Raw genomic sequence first — 21,318 nt, 5'->3', positions numbered from 1 at the left:
GGCATGTCTACGAGAATCTGTGGTTTGCACGCTGTGGGGATGCGTGACTCTCACACGTTCCCTGATATGTTGTTTTCCCGCATAGCTCCCGTCTCCTGTAATCCAGCTTCGCCGCGTGGCCTGGTGTCCATGGCAGTCGGTGTGGTTGAAGCGCATTGCGAGAGATGGCGGGAGTGTTGCTTTCTTAACGCCACGTAGCAGCGGGGTTACTTGGGCGCGGAAAGGAGAAGGCTCTTCCTCTCTGGTTGGGTGATCGGAAAGCGGCGCGGACGTTCTGCGCATGCGCCGATCCATGCGTCTGCGAGACCGTCTCGCGAGGCCTACCTCGGAACGGACGAACACGATCGTTCGAACGCGCCACCGTTCGCGTGAACGTACGCGCGCACGACCAGGTGTTGGTGTCCAGCATGGGGCGAACATATTCGCTCGTTATCCGGTCGCGGTGAGTCGGACTTTCGCGATTTGTCGCGCGCCCATCGGCATATTTTGGATAGCAAATTGGCTAGCAAGCATTAGTCTATGAAAGGTGCAATAAATGCACTTGTGATTGTTTGCACTACTGTGTCGTCGTTCCTTTGTCCCAAGAGCACAGGTGTGAAGCCCACAACTCCGAAACCGAGGTTCCGTCGCTCGCCTGTTCAACTCGCAGATTTATTTCTCACGATTTTTACATCTCGTCGCTGCGCTGCTTTGTCTTCCACCTGTTTTGTCGGGTTTTAGTGCACTTTACGCGTTTTGCATCCGGCTGCATGTTCATAAATGCTCGTATTCCACGCGAAAACACATTCCGCTGGAGGCTTTTAATGCCTGTCACGAATGAAAAAAAGGCCCGGTCACCCTGTCAGCCGCACTCTTCACTGGGAACTCATTCACTAATAGGTAGGTTGCAATAGTCTCACTAGCAAACCGCTCAGTTGGATAAAAAAAGCAAAAAAGAACGAAGCGTAGGTGTGTCATGCTCAATTTTATTTATTGGTTCTTTGAGGATTACCTTTAAGCTGTATGGTTATGTTAATCTGTGATGCGGCCATAGGAAGTGCGAGTTTTTAGCCTGCTACTTTAAAGAGCGACAATGAGGAGCTAAACGAAAAAGAAATGTACACAGGAAGCGAAGTGGTACATTATGCGGTAATTCTTGTGTGTATCAGGTCACGGCAGGGGTTCATTCCACTGCTAAAGCTGTTGAGGGATCTCCAATTTTGCTGCTCTAGTCTTTGGAAAAATCACCATAATCGTCATAATCACGCTTTTGCCAGAATATCTCGTAAACAAAATATTCTATTAGACGATACCCAGAATCTGTTCACGAGTCGGCGACGAATTTTCATCCTGCCGCAGTGAAAAGCGCATTCTTCACATCAATATCGACGATCACGTGACCGGCAACCCTCTCCTCCGCCCACACAGCAATCTTGCCAAATAAAGAAAGTCTCTTACGAAACAACGGTATTTTACACAACAAACTAGTTTCATTCCACTTTAGTTAGCGTCAACTCTCTGAATATCAACAGAAGAGTTTAGCCCTCGCGGAAGTCAACGGCTGGAATGGCTCTACGTTTCTTCGGTCATATGAGTAGACTCGGCGAGCACATTGCTGGGCACAATGCGGGCGATTACAAAAGCTCCTGCGCTGATGAAAACCGGAATCTCCTCGGACCACCGCAAGAGGTCCTTCCAAGCTTCCCACTCGGCGCTTGTCCAGGAAGACATGCCGTACGCGAAAATCTGCTTGTGCTTTTCCAGTAGTCCATGAACCAGGTCGTGGAGGAAGATGACGTTGGTGTAAGGCTCGAAGCGGGATGCGTCGGGCCTGAGGACGAGACAATGAGATTGTAATGTTCCGAAACGTTGATAAAACTTCTGCGTACAATTTCCCCTCAAACTTCATGTACGGCTCCTAGATACATGACGCAGACTCCCTGTGAATTCGGCCCGAATAACAGACGTAAAGAATAAAACCAGCAGAAATGGGCGATTGCTTTGGACGCCGAGATAATTTAATGCGACAGCCGCATATTCTTGTAGTCGACAGCGCCATCTCTTGAGCACCAACTTCTTTGAGCTACACACAACGTGGTCCTTCACCGCTACAGTATAGTGTTGTGACTTATCAAATACATGCACGGACACCAATTCTGAAATTTATATTTCTGGCCAATCGATTAAGTGGCTCAGAGGCTCCCGCTTTTACCTTGTTCTCGTTTTGCTCATCGTCTTGTGTCCATCTTTCGCCTTCGCCGTGTTTTCCCTCAATGGGCATAAGGCATTGTACTCTTGGGCATGCCACCGCTTAGTCAATTTCCGGCAAAAGCGGCCATATTCTAATTCAAACAAAATATTAGCATACGTTGAACGACCCTCAATATGGTGTTACTCTGACCTAAAATGGACTTGTTGAGCTTTTTCACTAGTTGGGAAGGTTCTATCTTTCTATCTACATCTCGAAGGAACAAGTATGATAAGATGGAAGTTGCTGCGGACACCATAGATTCATTTCTGTCACGCTGAGTTCACAAATTCCTTCCGACATACCAATGTGCCACAAGCGACGGAATAAAGCTATTCCTTGAAAATCTGGCCTATGCGGCTACGAGTTTAAACCGAACTACCACGACACACAAAATATTCAGCATGCTCCCATTGAAGGATGAACGCATTGTGTTCAAAGCGATTTCTGAGCAAACAGATCGCCAAATAAAATGGACTAGGAAGTGTGAACATTAAACTGCAGCATTGGTTTTTTTCGTGTAGCTAACTTAGGCGGCACCTTCGCGAATGCAAGTGATCCTTAAGCCCTCAAATACGGCGTCTCTCATAGGCAGATGATTGCTTCCAAAGATGTATACAACGTTAAACAATTAAAAGCCTCGATTTTTGAACGCACCTGATAACTTTGTCGATGAGAGCGAGCCTGTCGCCCACAGCCTTCCTCTTGTCGTCAGGGAGTTCGTGCAGGCCAACGTAGAAGGGCATCTCTCCTGTTTCCAAAAAAAAAAAGAAAATTAGAAATAAGCCAACCGTGAACTACAGCGCCATCACTCTTTCTGTGTTTAGGATCGGCTATTTGCAGGTTTTCAGCCAGCCTGCATTACATATCCCCAAGCAGTGCCATTTACCAGGGTGCAACTCGCCGTGTAATCGGTGAATCCTACATTGGCGACACTAAGATTAGAGCGCTTCAAGGTATGTGCTTCTACTTTTCTACAGTTACCGCTACCACCTACCAGGAGCCAGGTGGTGAAGCTGGCTATACTTCGTTTCATGCTTATCGAATGCAGCACTGTGGAAGTTACCCAAGAAGTGTGGTCAGAGAAGTCTCACTAAGAGTCCTTCGCGGTGCAGCTGTTTTTTGAACCGCGACGTTTACTGTAGAATAGCTACTTCATGCATTACAACCAGAACTTGTGGACACAAGATTACGTCAAAATTTGCATTATTTGGGCACCCCGGCGCTAACCAGCACGTGATGTAGAATGTTTTGGTCGCGAACGCAAGTGGTGCGCTTGCAGAAACCAACGCTAGGAGGCGTTGCAGAAACTCGTCACATTGCGCGTTCAGTGACGAATAGGTACGCGTTCGGGACGCATTCCGCGTAATATTTACCTCATAATTTGGGACCCAAGAGTATGAAAGTTACTGGCACGTCGAATCACATGATGCATACCTATGTGCTACTTTCATCAGTGCGTCACTATTTCTTGGTCGCGAATGCGAGAAGTTAGAGGAGCCTTCGCAGCGTTGCCAATGTGTGAAACGGAGCATAAGCCTTCACAAGGGCACGTGCCACAGGTAGCACGTGCAAATGTGGTGCGTGAATGAGGCAGTAGTGGTGCGGTCTCTCTAAATTGATGACGTACGGATGTATCGGAGCGTCAGCGTGGAAATACGGCGAGTTGGCAAAACAGTGCGCATCAAGCTACATTTAGATTTAATTCACACCTGCCATAACAGATGTTGCGAGCAGTTTGAACTGTGATACGGTGCGTTTCTAGACGTGGCTGTGCAATATGCCACGGAAGGCCGTCAAGCAAGGAAACAGAAAACAGAAAACAGAGGTTAGTTGCGACGAAATTTAACTTTGGCTTACTTGGTTATGCAAGTTTTACGTAAGCAGCTTGTACTAGCGAAGAGTCTTGGCAAATATGCAGTGCGGATAAATATCTACTATTCGTACAGAAGGTCCTAAAACAAAACAACAGGGCCTAAGCAAATGACGCGGGCACATCAAAGCTCAAGAATATCACGTAAATTTCAGCACATCGCCTTCGATATCCCGGATGTCATGTCGAATAGGCGCACTGGTTATCAACTGAGCATTGCGCCATTTCCAATGATTCGTATGGCACCACTTTTTTTTCTTTGGTTTCACAAAGGGCCACATTTGCGTACGTCTCATCATACATCGGTTCGTACTTCGCACTCAAGATTTCGCATAAAAAAATTTAATTGTGGGTTTTTACGTGCCAAAACCACTTTCTTATAGAGGCACGCCGTAGTGGAGGACTCCGGAAATTTCGACCACCTGAGGTTCTTTAACGTGCACCTAAATCTAAGCACACGGGTGTTGTCGCATTTCGCCCCCATCGATATGCGGCCGCCGCGGCCGGGATTCGATCCCGCGACCTCGTGCTCAGCAGCCCAACACCATAGCCACTGAGCAACCACGGCGGGTCAAGATTTCGCATAGAAGATGCCATATATTTACAGAATATGAAAGTATACTTTTGACAAGGTACACAAATCTGTTGCATTTGCTTTCAAATTACAGACTAAATAGGCTTGCATACTTGTTGAGGTGTTTGCAACAATGCCGCGGTTCTCCGCAGTCGTCTTCTTCACCCTACTTCTGTGGCTAGTAGAGGTGTTCAATAGCGCAATATGCAGATCGTATAAAATGCGAGTATTATTACAAACAACCTTCGAATGTTGAATGTTTACCCAAAAGTTTATGATCTCTAACCAGCGTGAAATATTAAATTCGCATGCAATGTGCTTGAGAAAAAAAAAGATAGAGTAGAAAAAAAATTATGTAGGCTTCCTAATTTCATTTTACTCAAGTAATGTCGTTCGCAAATGAAGTTCGCAAATGAAGTTCGCAAATGGAGTTTGCAACTGAACCGCTCGTAAAAGAGAAACTGTAAGGTCATTGTATTTGTCACACCCTGACAACAACAAAAAAAACCCTTAATAATGGGCCGGACGAGCTCGTCACCAGATATTGAAGTACCACAGAGCAATGATGCCGTGTTGCACGTTGTTTTAATGGATGCAACTATGCTGAGATTGTTCCAGTGAAATATTCTATTGCTTAAACATATCTAACGGATTCGTAGGCTACTTGAAGTGGACGCATGCTTATCAAAATACAGGAAGTTATTCAGAAGAGGTTACCAAGCCCGTGCCTTCACTGAGCATATGGTGCCTCGCCGCCGCAACTTCGGCTCCCCTGCAGCACATCAGCTCTGTACAGTCACCGCTTGCATCTGCCTTTCTGGCTCGAACCTCTAGTGAGCACTGTTGTCACGTCTATTTGCACTCAAAACGACCACTGGACAACTTCGCATAGTCAGTCCTCGTATCGTAGCAAAGGTCACTCGACTTGTATTCGAAATGTCGAGATTATCACACACCGAGTTAAGAGGCGTCTAACGCCCGCTGCAAATTTACCAGTTAAGTACGGCATACATAAAGATTTCTAAGAGAACGGAAGAGTGGACACCACGTCCGGAATTTGGTAGACCACCCAATACGTAACGTAGAAGTGGGTACGGGGCCCCACCTGGGCGGTGTTCTCTGCCACTTTGATTTCTCTTTCCTCCATGAAGAATATGAAGTTGGTCGCGGATTTACCACAAGTTCATTAATTTTAAACCAACGATTGAAATCAGTTCTTCTTCTTTACTCTTAAGTATGTCTTGGCTTCATCAGGTGGTTCACGCTCATGACAATTACAGTTGATAGACCAACCCATTTCTAATCAACTTTTCATGCAAAAACAGTTTAGTACCCATTGTCGGACGAACAATATACCTGCAATGCTTTTGAGTTGCTCAATTTCAAGTTAGATATATTGCTGCCAAAAATACAGTGAGTGAACACAGATAACTATAAACGCAGCAGCCACAGTCTGAGATGACTGCGTGAGCAAACCTTCAAGTGCCCTCTCAGAAAAAGAATCCACAAATTCTTTTATGACGGTTTTCCTTTCCTTTCAAGAATTTTTTCGGTTGAAATATTTCCTCAGATGAATGTTCGTCACTTTTTTAATGATGAAGAATTTCTCGCGATAATTTTTTTTCGTAAAATATCTCGTTCGCCATTTATCTTCACGTTATAACGATGCTGCAAATGATGATGTTAAACATTGCATTTTTACTCAAAGTACGACATAACAAAGTTTTCTAGAAGCAGTCCGATTCAACGACGGATAATTGCAAAAAAGTTAATTGCTCAAAAGAGGGTGCGATTTCTCCTAAAGCGAGCGCTGGTTTTACACCGAAAAAAACATTGACGCTTGCAGTACACGCCTTTCGTGGCGATGCACTCGAACAGCATGTGCTGCATAGTTCACATTTCCCGCACTTATGACATTGATCATTTGAACCCACCTGGAACCACGCTAGACGATGCCGTGTGGTTAAATGTGAAGCATTATTTGGATGGATCCGCGACTTACTTCGAATGGTGGGCCATGTATACATGCTTGAATTCTGAGCTACAGAGTAGCCAGAGTTAGCGAACCTCTGTTCTGCTAATAAAACATAGAATCATGGCATACACCTGGCGCATGCAATGTATCACAGGTTTCTGTAAAGCAAACTAGGCTCTTTATGGAAAGGTCTGGTTGATATTTTTTTCTTTACTCGAAGCACGCTTAGCCCTATATTTATAACAACCATTCACGCACCTCCACCCGGGCAAAGTCTGGATGCGGCAAAATCCACGACGCACGCCTCCCATCCGTGCAACTCGACGAACAAGACGCTGTTCATGAAGCGGTAGTGCGCTACGCGACGGCCTGCAGGCTTCACCAGCACGTGCCCAGGAGTCAGGGCCCGGAGCTCAAACTCCAGTTCTGCCTCAGCGACCGCTAAGGCTACCGCCACCTGCTGGACCACGGATCGAAGCTGCAGGGCGTTGCTGAAATGCCCGAGCTGAGGAAGAAAAAGTTAACGTAGGGTAATGCTCAAAGCGGGCACTTAGTGCGGTGCTAATGAGTGCAATATATGAACAATGCTGAATCTGTATGACAGAAGTGATTTTTTTACGTTGTAGTGACGGAGAAAAATTAAAGAAAAAGAACTGCCGAAAGCGTGAGTTAGCAGCTTAGCCGCGGTGGTTGCTTAGTAGCTACGGCGTTGCGTTGCTAAGCATGAGGTCGCGGGATCGAATCCCGGCCGCGGTGACTCTGTTTCGATGGAGGCGAAATGCAAGAACGCCTCTGTACCGTGCATTTGGTGCACATTGAGGAACCCCAGGTGGCCCAAATTAATCCGGAGCCTCCCACTACGGCGTACCCAATAATCATCTCGTGTTTTGGCAAGTAAAACCACAGAATTATTTCGACTTAAGAGATTGATATGTTCTTGTGGCTACCTTGCGCCTAGCAATACAAGCACCACAACTATAGCGGTGAACACGGTTGTCCGAAATGTGGCCCACGGGACAAGTGCGTAGGTTAATAATTCACGACTGATTGTAAACTCTGGTGTGATGACTGCTGCTCGCGTTCGTCCGAGAATGTATACGTCTATTCGCGTCGCGTCGCTCCCGGAATCGGATTGGACCAGTATTTCCTGCTATTGAATCGGGGACAATACTTCAAAAATGCCAAAATACATTATGCGCGTCTTAACGATGATTGACAAATCAATAAACATGACACATGCCAAAAATGGTAGCCGTCATAAAATAAAACAGTGTGCTCTTGATAATATTGAAGATGTCTTCAACAAAATATTTGGTTAATGATTACTATAAGGATACGATGATGTTGCCATCTGCTACCGTCGAAACTACAATTTGTCTCGCTCAACCGGAGCCACAAGCCTACGGAGTTCCCTGGCACTCTTTACTACTGACCGAGCCCGATTCGGTTTAACTTCGGCATTTTAACATAAGCTGACATATTCAGTCTGACAGGAATGTTATCCGGGGTTTACAATTATAACCAGTGCTTGTAGGCTATACTATACTTTGCAAAGTGAGTCAGCTAGCCGACCAGCCACATTTTTGCTTGCCTGCGTAGGAAACCTCACAGTAAAGTATCTTTAATCGATCAAACTTTTATTTCAATTTCCCGGTACGAGGAACTGATGACGGCGAGATCAAACCGTTACTTGACGAACCTTATCGCCCATACCTTATTTGTAGAATCAAATTGAGCGCTAATCTGTAAATACGACAGTTTTATAGATGAAGACACTTGCCTTGCCGATGCTTTCTTTGGCTTCGAATGGTTATATTTAGATGGCATATTTTTTTGCAATTGGCTGATGTTCTTAGTTCCAAGTACGAAGATATAAAACTGACGCAATCGTTGGCATAGCCTAAATTTCTGACCAATCCACCATACAAGCATTTGTACTTATGAGGATGTGCTGTGATCGGGACGGCAGGTGATATTAATTTCATGGCGGAACTTACCGTAATTTTGGAGAGCGGTTCACCAGCGTTTTCCATGCAAATGAGGGCGTAGGGTGAGTACAGCTTTCGTCCATCTGAAAGTGTAATTTCCGTAAGCAGTGAAAGTGTCCCAAGAACCTAATTTTGATGTATACGCGTACTGGAGAGATTTCGTTGAGAGACCCTCGTCCTGCGAAGTACGTTATATATGATGAAGATAGTAGTGTTGGTGTGTCCAGTAAGAGTCGCAACTAAGATGGGACACTTAATATAATAATATGCACTTCATATCAGCAGGTAACTCTAACCCAGCTGTATTCTGGCTTCGTGGCTTGATGACCATCGCAATGGAAAACTTACCCCAAAATATTCAAGCTTCACGCTGAAAAGCCACGTCTGACACGAGAATTCCTTCGTATGTCCAATATTTGTTATAAGCATGTATTCGCAATAATATGGCTAGATAAATCACTGCGGCGGCAGAGATTAATCGCCTGGGAATGAAGTGCGTGGGTCGATAGGATAGTCACGACGCATCGATATGAGCTAGATTGTCTATCATGCGGTCCGCGCTTAAACGCTAGCATTTCTCGGCCTGCGTTGGACATAAATAGGTTCAGTTAATGAATTTCAATTGAAAGCCAGCGCTAGTGTCTATTTGGTCTCGTCTCTGTCCCCTAGTTTGTCCGTAAAAGCCTACCGTCATTTTAGATTCACCTCACGCAAATCGGTAATGCATATTTGTCATATCGAGCTTCTTCTGTATTTCCCGGGCAGGGACAACTTTCTAATGCGTGTTGGAAGCAATAGTAGTCGAATGTGCAAACGTCAATATGCAGCACAAGCCCAGGCGCTGAAAACTAATTTCGCAAATACATTCAGGCATCAGTGTGCAGAACAGAACACCTAGAGCCCTAAATTAATCCTTAATCTTGTACGGTGAATTTGCACAGGCGCGAAATTCATTCATTAAGTCAGTGAAGACGCATGCTTCGCCTTTTGTTTACGCCTCAATAAGGCAGGCAATAGGACGAGCCAAGCGACAATTGAGTCTTTTGACTGAATAAATAGACTAGTTAGGACAAACAGCTTAGGGGACAAGGAGAGCCTCTTTTTTCATTAAACAGACGAAAATAACATACTGCAAGGAAAACTATCATAGCATGCTCACACTCTCTGAAATCTGCCGACCCTCTCCTCTTCAGGTAGGTGGTGCATGCACTTTCCAGCAGCACGGGATAGCTGTCCCAAACGCAACATGTCCTGCGAAAGATAGCCGGGAAAAAAACGTAAAACAAATATTCCTCCTGTGAAGTGTTTGCTTTATATTATTTCGTTTTCTTTCTCTCAATGCATTTCGGTATTACAGAAATGAGTGGGCGAACAACCAGGGAGAAGTTCCAACTGATTATCGCTTAGCTATACAGACTTTCAGCTTGTCCGCTATTCCGGCATACGGGGCTGGTTTGGGCAGATTGCCGGATGGGCGGAGGCGTAAACGCGAGCAGCCGGAGCGGTGCAGCCGCCTGGTGGCGTAGAGCTCAACCAGACAAAAACAGAGCTGAAATTGCAGTAACCTACCGTATTATGCTTCGCTGCAGGTGCAAGTTTTCGGCAGCTCAGTAATTATGAACACATTGCGATGCTGTCGAAAATTTAGGCCAGTAGCTATGCAGAATATGTAACTGGCTGTATTTGTTTAGTTCAGCTTTGCACCACCAGCTGACGCCACTAATCTGGCCGTTCACGTTTTAGCCCACACTCAACAGGCATAACTCCCGCGCATGCCGGAATGCTGGATCCACTACAATTCTCTAATAATTTGAACAATGAAGAGTCTCTTATAGAGATGATTGCAGGCAGCTAAAGAAACACTATAGAACCACAACAATATCTCTTCAGACACGTGAAGCGTTCTTTCAAAACTCTATTCTGATTCATGCGGCAAAAAAAAAAAAGAGTGGTTCACAGGAACGGAAATTGGAGGCCAAATTTTATTGTTTTCAAATTCCCATTTCCCTGCAGCCGAGCATGTCCGTAATACGTCATCGGTTACAAGATATTTTTTGTGTTGGCATTAATATAAAGCACGATACTTTATTGAAACTCGCTGTGTGCACTCTGCCCCTATATTGGAAAACAATTAATTGTTCGTTTATCGATTAGCAATCAAATGGAGGAACACACTCACAATTCAGAATATTGTGTAAAGTTAGTGCGCGGAAGACAAGATGATATCGCCAACTGGCCGTCGCTTCTCCACATTACTTAGCCTTCCTAAACCTGCTCGCATCGTATGGATAACACTTTAGATATTAAAGAAAACTTAATCCACTAATGCTGCTTAACTTCGTGGTCAGCGACCTTTAAATGATCACCAAGAGGAATATTAGGTCGAGCTGGCGTGATCACCTGCAACTGCGAAGTATTCCACAGATAGGTTTATTATGGCGTAGAACGAGCAAAAGCAGAAGTCCGGTATCAACATAACCACGACATTTACGGTACCTCTCTCCTTGACATCAGAAGTGTTGATGGCGTGAAACTAGTGAATTGCATATTCGCAAAAAGATACACTACTTAGCTTACAAGTTATGATGGACTCAAATGGACACAAAAAGTCATAAACATGCAAAAACGTCATCGAATCCGTGACGTCACAAGTGCTGCAGCTCGGGAACGAAATTTGAAAGCAGGTAAGGTGCTCTTCATTTCATATTCTCTAATAGTATCCCTAAAACGGCAAGAATAGTCGTTATTTTTCTATTTACCAATATTACTGCACCAAAGCAATGCAAACAGTTTTTCATGCGCAACCTACCAAAATGTGTAGACGGTTTATTAGTCCCCTGTACTGTGCTTTCAATGCAAAATTCGCCCTGTGCACTTTGTCGTAAACTTACAGATGGAGCTGAGGGAAGCCTCTTGTTTGATTTTCTAGCCCTTCAGCCAACTTTGTGAGGAACCTGTAGAGATGAAGGCAAATTAAAGAGCACAATTTATTGGACAGCCTAATCCGTGGCAAATTACATCAAACAAGTTCGGGTCCACCAACTGAGTACAATTTTTCAAGCAATCAAAAAGAAACTCCGTTTGTTTAAGCTAGCAGTGTGTTCGCTCTGACCTCCGCGAGTAAAGCGTAGTAATGCATTCTTTTTCTGTAGCGTAAATAGCACAACGACGTAGAGGAACAAACAGACACACACATAGCACCTAGGTGTGTCTGTTTTCTCCTCTACGCCCTTATGCTATTTGCGCTACAGGAAAAGAACTACAAAATGTTGTACCAACAAGCCCAAATATCTACTGATGTAGTTATGCGACGCGGCGCACTCGCAAAGCGTCTAAAAGTGCTAGCTTGCACTACATAAGGACAAGTTATTTTGTCGTTATATGCATGCGTGTGTGGTCTAATCAATAGAGCATCGAGCTTCTTCACGAGAAAAATCAGTAATACAATCCTTGTAGTATTATTGCTACTGCAATTATGTGGACATTCCAGGCGTATTTTTGCCGTTGCCGTCTCCGTGGCGTTCCGTATAGAGTCCAATGGCGATAACACCGTCACCACACGCTTTATGATGTATGTGCGAATGAAAGCACGCGAGGGGAACTGACAATCGTGGCTTAATCTGTCGCGCGGCAGGGATGAAATCGGAGAGCAAATGCGCCGTCTCCCTGCGCGCAAAAGGTCGTGGAGGGACAAAATGGAGGAGGGAGGGGGGGGGGGGGCAATGTGCTTCGGCAGGTCCGGCAGCAACTGCGTATTTCACAAGCGGGCGCAAGAGTAACGGACGATCGCGGCTCAAGCTCGCGCTTGCAAGGGATGGATGGATGGATAAAACTTTATTGGTTTTATCCGGGAGCCCCCTGGCCGACATCTCTAGGCAAGCACGGTACACCAGCCAGAGCTGGTCATCCGAGCAAGTGGCCCGAAGAGCGGCCTCCCACGAGGAAAAGGAAGGATTGGGAATAGGCTCTACCGCCATGGGCGTGGGGCAGCTCCACAGACAGTGGAAAAGATCTGCCCGGGGCGCTCGGCAGGTGGTACATTGTGGATTATGGAGACCGGGGTGAAATAAATGTGCCAGATATGGAGAAATAAATGCTTTGGTCTGGATCTGGCGCCAGATTGAACTCTGATGGGCGGTAAGGGAATGGTGAGGGGGAGGTAGTAAAGCGGGTAGGCAGCGCGGGCTCGTTTTTGTGGAGCTACTTTGGGCCGCACAACCATTACCAGTACGGAAAATAACGGAGGTGCAATTTGAGTAAGTTATATTTTTTCTTTCTTATGGGGTTTTACGTGCCAAAACCACTTTGATTATGAGGCACGCCGTAGTGGAGGACTCCGGAAATTCGGACCGCCAGGAGTTCTTTAACGTGCACCTAAATCTAAGTACACGGGTGTTTTCGCATTTCGCCCCCATCGAAATTCGGCCGCCATGGCCGGGATTCGATCCCGCGACCTCGTGCTCAGCAGCCTAACACCATAGCCACTGAGCAACCACGGCGGGTGAGTGAGTTATTTTCCTATATTAGCATTCTTATGGGGAGAGGTGGGCGTAGGGAGCTGGAGGTCTACTACTTGCGTTTAACGCAAAAGAAAAAAAAAAGTCAAATCGGAAATGGCACGTCAATGATCGTTTATGCAGAAGCCCGGAGCGGGAAAATTATACAGCGACTCACCAGCCAATCCGGACCTCGTTGATAAGGCACCGCATGTATTTCCCGATGCGCGCACAGTCGAATACCTTGAACACCATGGTGTCGCCGCGCTCCGTGGACGCGACGAAGATGTCCGCGTACTCGCTCTCGTGTAGCTTCACGCAGGTGTCCACGCAACTGCAACGTTTCACCACCGTGTTTACTCGAACAAAAGCATCACTCCATTCCTTGTCAATCATGACCACAGTGGTCGAGTGTGGCCAATTTCCGAAAAAAAAAAAGAAGCTCCCCATCTCAGGACAATAAACTGTACTATGCTATTGGAAAACTACATGCTGTGCATTTACGATATGTCATTATGTCTGTGTTCTTTTAGCATTCTTTCTCTAATACCTCTGACACGCCTCCCTGCTGACCCACTCGTTTGACAACGACGTTAAGTTGCTTATAGAGTTGAAATATTTGCCAGAATCTAGTGCGTCGGCGTTTTTTCTGGCTGATATTGCTTTGGTATCAATTTAGTTACCACTGCAGAACGGTCGCTAAACTGAAGTTTTTGGGTCACTCGTACGTCTAAGTACTTCCAATGTTACGCAGACTCACAGTTCCTTCAGGACGGCGGAAAATGATAAGGCTTTCGGCTGCCTGCAGGCCTCGAGTAGCTGGCCGAATAAGTTATGAGGTCGCAGCTGCTGCGATGGCAGAGGATTACTCGTGGCGAAAGGATCGACTGCGGCAGCCACCGAGAGCCACTCCTTTTGGGTTGCAGTGTCCGACGAGCAGATGCTCGCGGCTTCGGATGACCGCTCGGACTTCGGCAGCTCCATGTAGGCAGTCTCTTCCGAGAGGCCACTGTTGTTCACGTCGGAGCGGTCTGCGCATATCGGGTGAGGCGCAAAAGGTAATCCGAGTATTTATGCCCCCCCCCCCCCCCCACCACCTGCCGAGCTCTCTGAATTGCTTTAGCATACGCTGCGGAACAAGAACTCGCTGGTTTGACCTCGGCGCGGCGCGAGCATTTCGATAGGGGCTGGAACGCAAAATACCCTCGTGAACCATGCATTCATTGCGCGTTCAAAAAGCCCAGTTGATCAAAATTAAACAATAGTCCACCTCGCTCCCCCCCCCCCCTCGCCTTATTGCGCGCCTCACTTTACGTTAACTTACGGCGCGCAAATTCAGTTAAAGAGCAGCTTCGGTGCAAGTCAAAGTTCGAGAGCCATCGGTACCGCTAAAAGCAATTTGACTAACTTAGGAATTAGTTTTATGATTGTATTTCTCAATTGTTTTGTATTGGCTTTCATCACGTGATCATCTTTGTGTTTTTTTATAGCTTGTCGTCTAGTTTCCATGTCTACCTAAACGGTCACCTTCAAAAACCTGTACTACAGTTGGTAGTTCCCGGACCTTCTTGCTCTTGTTCCGTCTGCCATTCTTCATTTCGACCAACATTGTGCAACGCAGTTTAATTGAACCTAATAACAAGGAACATCTATCCTCTTTGTGAACTTCATAGATTCCTGGTTTTTACGTGCGGACATGCGACGTGTTGTCATCCTGTACCATGTGGGGAGCAGCGACATCAATGGTAGTTGGCAGTCGTAAAATGGTATGAAAGCTACTGTCGTCTGGCCGCTTTTATTCATTTGACGTTGAATTTTTTTTAGACGGAAGCCAAGGCGGCGGTGCAGATTCCAGAACGTGCCTCAATCATCCGATTTCGCTACTATATGCTGATGAGCGACGGGCTCTCCTCGAGTAACATTGTAAACAATAAAGGCAGCCACTCGAGAAGTTGCACGGCCGCGTTGGATGTTCCCCGATTCCGGTAGGTGGCGCTACTTGTTTCCCGATAAGCTGGTTGCAACCACTTCGTCGCTAGCTGAAGGGCTAGCTATGGCTGCAGCTATGGCTACGGCTACGCCCATAGCTAGCAGCTTGACAAGCGGCACGACCTAGCACGTGCTAAGCTCCTGCAGAGCCTGTCGCCGGGCGCGCTACGTTGTTTCCCTGTAAAAAAGCCCGAGGATCGTTGTTGGCTTGTTCTGCCTGCGTCTGACACTGCTGCTTCGTCGCCGTTTCATGGTAAGGCCGCAAGCAGTTCTTTTGCACGTTTGTAAAGACTTACTTCGCATTTCATTGTGTCACTGTTAGCCTCACGAACGAGTGATGGAGTGCTCATGGTGCTCTTGAAGCTATTAAGAGCTGCTGCCCGTTTGTAACGTTGAATTTAATTTTGCATTCATTTTTTCTATCGTGCGTCTCAGTGGGTGGTGATGACAGTGATAACGTGGCAGCATCCGAGCTGCGGGGCACATTCGAAACAGTGACGAAGCTCGAACAGAAGTGAATATGAAATTGTTCGTTAAGAAATGCAGCCTATCAACACATGCCTTTCGGTGAAGATGGCTTGATGTTGATTTATGCAAGAAGGTGAGCGCAACGAAGCATGTTGAAGTACCAGATTTTCTAAAGAAAACTGGCTGTTACTAAAGTGATGCGCGTGCCATATTTGGAGTATGACAATAATGCGCGCGCTTACAACGTCTGTACCAAGCTATGTCCGCTCGAACATTGTTCGCTGTGTTGAATTGGGCTGAGGATTCGTGATTGCATGTTCTAATCGTGTATGGAGTCCTTACCGCAGAAAGGTGCTTCTTTCCTAACATTTATAACAGTGCTCCTTTGACAGTCATTCTTTTTGATGAAATGCTTTAATACCAAAGGCCGTCGCTGCCCCAGATCAGAAAAATACGCTTTACAAGAAGGAGGATCTACATTCACAACTTTGAAAGCTCCAGCATTGTTTACCTTTTGCGTCTGTCATTCTACGTATTGCAGGAATCTCCACTATTCCTTTCTCAGAATACACTCCACAGCCAAAAGAAATAATCCATGTGCATGGTCAAATTTCCAAGTATCAGAAGACAATTGCAAGGCTTCGAAGACCGCAAGTGAAGACCCAAAGCACACTCGAAGTGCCCAATTGGTTGTGATGCTAATATGTAGCTGCTGTTTGGCGAGGGACTTAATGGATTGCACATCAGAAACGATGCTGTTGGTGCGTTCCCAATTGTTCATGCAGCAGGGCCAGGACGGGCTTCAGGGCTAGCCTTTTCTTTCCCCTGTCAACTGTCCCAAAAGATACACCCGGTTAACGTACAGTAGCCTTCAACTATTATCTCATGCCCAGCATCAGAATGGTTATAAACTTGCAATTTCACTTCGCCCGCAACCATACAGATAATCTTGTTACCTTAATTCATCCTCCTTCGAAGAAGTAATTACAAGAAACAGCGTCAATAAGAGGTTCCCTTTTCGAGTAAATTAACTGGTGGTTTGTGAGCGCAGTTTTTATTTTCGTGATCTAGATACTTATAACACGTCTTTTGTTTCTTTTTATGCCTCTGTAAATGTTTACTGCCATTGCGCCATTTAGTTCCGAGTGTTCTCCATTGATTGCATTTTCTAGTTTCTTCCCGTTTTCATGTTTGTACCACTTATCGCACATGTCTGCCGTAAAAAAATCTTCTCAGCTATTTTCGTGTTCTTGGCTGTCGATCAAGATGAATGATATTGAAGGAACGGGACGCAACATTTATTTCCGATACTACTTTTCCTGTGAATTATTAGAAGTACAAAATCACCAACAATTATGTTCTAGATGCTCAGTTACAATTGGCAAGATTGTTGATCTAAGTACTGCAGTTTGAAATGTAATGAATACGAGTTTAAATAAAACTAACATAAAATAAATAAACAATTTCGTGCACACGTCGCCTCAACATATAACCAAGTCAATCACGGTTTAACAGTACACAATTCGAAATAAAAAGAAATTGCATAACGCTTACCATCAACACCACCTCCAGAGCGTCGTTTCTCACCGTTGCTGCCTTCGCAGTCGGAAGAGTCGTCGGACGACTCCAGTAAGGGCTGGTCTTCATCGCCGTAGTCTACGAGTTCTGGAATTTCCTCGGCGTTGTATTTACTGCTCCATTGCGGAGAAGTAGTACGGTAGTACAGATCTTCCGCAAGGTTTCCCCGAACCTCGCTACCGTCTCTTCGCTTAGCACCAGCTTTGTTGGCGGCTGAAAAATGGTGGGACCTGTCCCTCGAACGCTGCCCTTCCTGTTCAGCTCTAAAACTGCGTTCGTCGGCTTCACTAAGCCTCGTAGCAACACACTCGCGCTTGTGAGGCTGGTCACCTTGCAGATGTCGTTGCGTGACGCCCAGGGGCCATTCCTGGATCTTGTCAGCAGCAGTCGGCTCTTGCTCGCTGAAGCCGTAGTGGCTCGCTGCGTTGAGAATAGTGAAGGGTCACTCCCACATGAGGGATTAAAACGTGGCACCACGCGTACCTGATACCAACGTGTCTCTGAAGGCGCGCTGTGGTGCGTTAAAAAAATAACTTGCTGTTTGTATATAAACTGATTTGCACCCTTTAGGGTGCTTTCTGTCTATAAATCACACCGTCACTCCCGTGAAGAGTGCGATGGTGTGAGTTATAGGCTGGGGGGGGGGGGGGGGGGGGCGGAGGCGAATAACGAATAGTAGATTTCAAATGGATTTCGAATTGAATATCGAATCGAATTAAGAAAAAATCCGAGGATACCTAAGCCCTTTTTCTGATTCGTGAATGTGAAAGGATTAATGTCCAATAGAACAGCGATGAGCGGTCCTTCGAGTTATGAACTCCTCTTGTACAAGCGAGCAGGTTGCGTCTCTTGGCGCGTTTTGATTTCGCCTTACGGAGGCCGGCTATAGAACGCAGGCGAGACTTTGCGAGGTAAAGGTACGCACGGATAACAAAGGCTTGCGAGGGTGAGGATGACGCCGGTAGCGGCGAGGCCCTCTACCCTCACGCAACACCTGGCGCGCTACTGTACAGCAGGTGGTCCCTTTCCCTCTCTCTGCTCTGTCGAGGCGCGCTCGTGAAGTAGCGTCGCAGCCAATATGAATTGAAGTGCCGTTTCGCTGCTGCATAAGCCGGCTTCTTTGTTCAATGAGCCATTGGATGTTTTAGCATTAAAAAAATCTCAGTATTGAATGGATATCCAATACTGGGAAGTGTTTCACAGATTTTATTCTTTACAGATTTTGGACAAGAAAGTGCGGTTATGCACCTGCTCCGGAGCCTCCTAACAATGCACAGCAAAATAGAAAGCTATCAGTAACTTAAGTACATAGAAATGCAGATATGCAGCACGTCTGCTCTTAACAAAGGAACACCAACTTAGTGCACCAGCACTGAAGACAGCTCAGGTCATCTATATGAAGGTCTGGAAAATCCTCTTTATTTTCATCAACAGAACTTTTTATAAACTCAAGTGCTTTTCTTTCCCTCTGAACCTAATGAATCAGTGACATTTTGTTGTTCTGTCTACCAGAGAGATTCTCAGACTATATATCTTGTACCTGCGTTTTGCTGCAAACTTTTATTTATTGCGTAGAAATTGTTGCTTTCCATTTTTTTTTTTTTACAATATACAGAAGGGCTGTCCCAGTTAGTTAGGTTACCGCAAGGCCAATCTTGGAGACACACGAAAGGACCACGCCTCACGTAACTCGACCACACCGCTTCACTCCTAGCCAGCGCCAGCGGTCATGAGAGAAACGCCGGGCTTTTTCATTGTCAGGTTAGGCGTAATTGACCACCAGTCAAAGATTCGGGAATTTCGAGGGTCAAGGCCAGTTCGCTACCGCCTCTCCCTTCGTTCATCTGCTGTCCGCGCAAATGCATGCAACCTATCATGACACTTTTGCGTCCGCCTTGTAAATCCAAAGCTAGTCTTGTGGCGGTTTGCTCGAAGATACAAAAAGAAACCGATCTCCGTGTAAGAATATGGTGTCGGGTACGAGATGTCGCCGTATGGTTCATGTGCCCCGATGATGGCGGCAGTGAACAACTTTGGTGCCATCCCGTTCTTTCGTTTGCGAGGTGGTATGCCGGCTTTCGTCGTGTCGTACCGCTGCATGGAATAGATCTGCGTTGATTAGCCACCAAACCGTAACTTTAGTCGGCAACGCTCGATGAAGCAGCGCCGTTAGGCCTAATAGACTGTGCAGTGCGGCCGTGGCGAAAATTCGATGCTCGCCTACGTTGTTATGGGCCTCCAGCCGTAGCAGATTGCTTGCCGCACATATGTTCCTACGGGTGGCTCATCAATGATCGGTTTCGAGACCACGCGTGCGGGTTAGATTGACGGCTGTTGAAGTGGCGCGAAGTTCGTCGCTGCGTATCCAACACGATCTGCGTACGTATCGGCGATTAATCGGCCCGATCTTGGCACATGCTTTCGCAATTCACGGAGTGAGGACAGCTGTGGCTGCAGCTCCGTCTGTCCGCGTAGTGTTGTCATTTCGATCGGTCTGGTCGACCCGGAACAATCTTGTACTGACACAGGGGCACCCGTGCCGTTCTGCGAATTGGAGCGTTCGGGCGCTGTGTGTGCGATCCCCACATTGGGCTCGAAGAGCTCTGGTGTGCACGCGACATGTGGCACTGCGTGGGCATCTGCACCAAATCTATGGAATGTGCGAAAAAAAAAACAATAATAGATATTCGAATATCGAATCTAATTATGCTAACGTTCGCTATTCGAATCGACTAGGTGATATTCGAGTAACGCGCCACTACTCTAGACCAATTTGCACCCTTACGGATCCGTAAGTGTGTACACTGGTTTGCAGTTAGGAATATCTTGAGCGGCTGCACAATGAGTACAGATGCGACCGTTCCGACATATCTTAGAGAGCAACTCTTAGGCTAGGCAAATTGCGTTGTAGAATCACACTCAGCTTGTTGAGAGACTGTCCGGTCTGCCGCCTACGTGAGCGCAGAAGGCGCATCGTGACAAAACAAGCATTCACGTTCCGATAATTTGTTACCAACGCTGTCTGCTTCAGCGTAGCTCGATAAACCCGGGAGCTCGACGGGTGGCAGTTCTTGCAAAGAATGTCGAAGGCTATACCCAGCAGCGTGACGGGCTGCGCCCGTTTGTTGGCATAGGCGTCCTATATTCGAAACAGGCACCAATCACGGAGGCCGTGCAATCTAAAGCATGGTAGGGGGGGATCACGATATGGGGGTGCGTTATATGTCCTCGCAACTGTTTTAATGCCGTGGGGATATATTGACTCTTCCTTATTACCATTTCTAGTCTGCAATAACTCCCGTGTTTCAGAACGTTTCTCCAGTAGACACTCTAACTCGACTAAAGAGAGAAAAAGAAAACGCGAGGAATAGCAGTGCCTCCTCTCCACAGATGTTCTGTCAGTTCCATCGCCTCCGAAATGGCGCAAGCAAATTGTAATCCTGAGCGCTGGGTCTCGGAGGCCGTGTATCAGCAATCTGTACGGAAATTCTTGAGCGCGGCCTCCACGATTGCATGTTTGTAGCGATCTCGGAGGCCGCGCCTTGAGACGCATGGCATCTACACCGGTCGAGGAGGGTCGCTGTGGTGAGCAGTGCAAACTGCAGAAATGGTTTCCAGTCGAGTATCGTTTGAGAAAATGGGCTATACGCGCCCCGTTTACTGACGCTCCTGCAATGCCTTCGAGGCACCGTATCCGCCATTTTGTCCGTGCCATAAAACTACAGCTACGCAAGCACGACGACCACCTTTGGTATCCGTAGCCTCAGTAGTTTCCCGCAGCTTTGGAACAACAACCGTCAAACGCATGCCAGTTACACTAACCGCTTGCTTATTTTGTGAAATCACTGTTACGAAGCGACGTCTTACTTCGCGCCCAACTACAGGTTATCATCTCAGTGACATGTCAAGAGCAGAAATGTTCTGATCAAATAATAGCTGAACAGGCAAACTTGTTGCAAAAGCTCAATGTTGCCGAGTGTTTGAAATAAAACGTTCCGCCGAAATCCCACTTGTTGCATAAAACTTGCCAAGCGTTTGTAAATTACATAAAAAGAAGCATAAAGTTTGCAAGTTCATAACAATGCACGAAGAACAGGTGTCCCACTTTGGAAACATTTAAAAAAACATGATCTGGACGTATCTTATATAT

The 21,318-nt window shown here is 46.4% G+C and overlaps 2 protein-coding genes across 2 annotated transcripts; both read right to left on the bottom strand.

Moving 5' to 3' along the window:
* Window positions 1-997: 997 nt before the first annotated feature.
* On the bottom strand, window positions 998-3,225 carry LOC140213156 (uncharacterized). Its single transcript, XM_072284328.1, has 2 exons — window positions 2,885-3,225; window positions 998-1,810 (listed from the first exon to the last, which is right to left on the bottom strand). Exons 1-2 carry the CDS (start codon window positions 2,971-2,973, stop codon window positions 1,552-1,554), a joined length of 348 nt encoding a protein of 115 aa, XP_072140429.1. The 5' UTR covers window positions 2,974-3,225; the 3' UTR covers window positions 998-1,551.
* Window positions 3,226-6,899: 3,674 nt separating this feature from the next.
* Window positions 6,900-13,696, bottom strand: LOC126527638 (uncharacterized). Its single transcript, XM_050175449.3, has 5 exons — window positions 13,312-13,696; window positions 11,529-11,591; window positions 9,797-9,888; window positions 8,647-8,720; window positions 6,900-7,154 (listed from the first exon to the last, which is right to left on the bottom strand). The coding sequence occupies exons 1-5, from the start codon at window positions 13,581-13,583 to the stop codon at window positions 6,900-6,902; spliced, it is 756 nt and encodes a 251-aa protein (XP_050031406.3). The 5' UTR covers window positions 13,584-13,696.
* Between the last annotated feature and the right edge of the window lie 7,622 nt (window positions 13,697-21,318).

The sequence above is a fragment of the Dermacentor andersoni genome, chromosome 9 (genome assembly GCF_023375885.2).
Source record: "Dermacentor andersoni chromosome 9, qqDerAnde1_hic_scaffold, whole genome shotgun sequence".
NCBI classification, from domain to species: domain Eukaryota; kingdom Metazoa; phylum Arthropoda; class Arachnida; order Ixodida; family Ixodidae; genus Dermacentor; species Dermacentor andersoni.
This window is presented reverse-complemented; position numbering and strand designations above follow the sequence as displayed.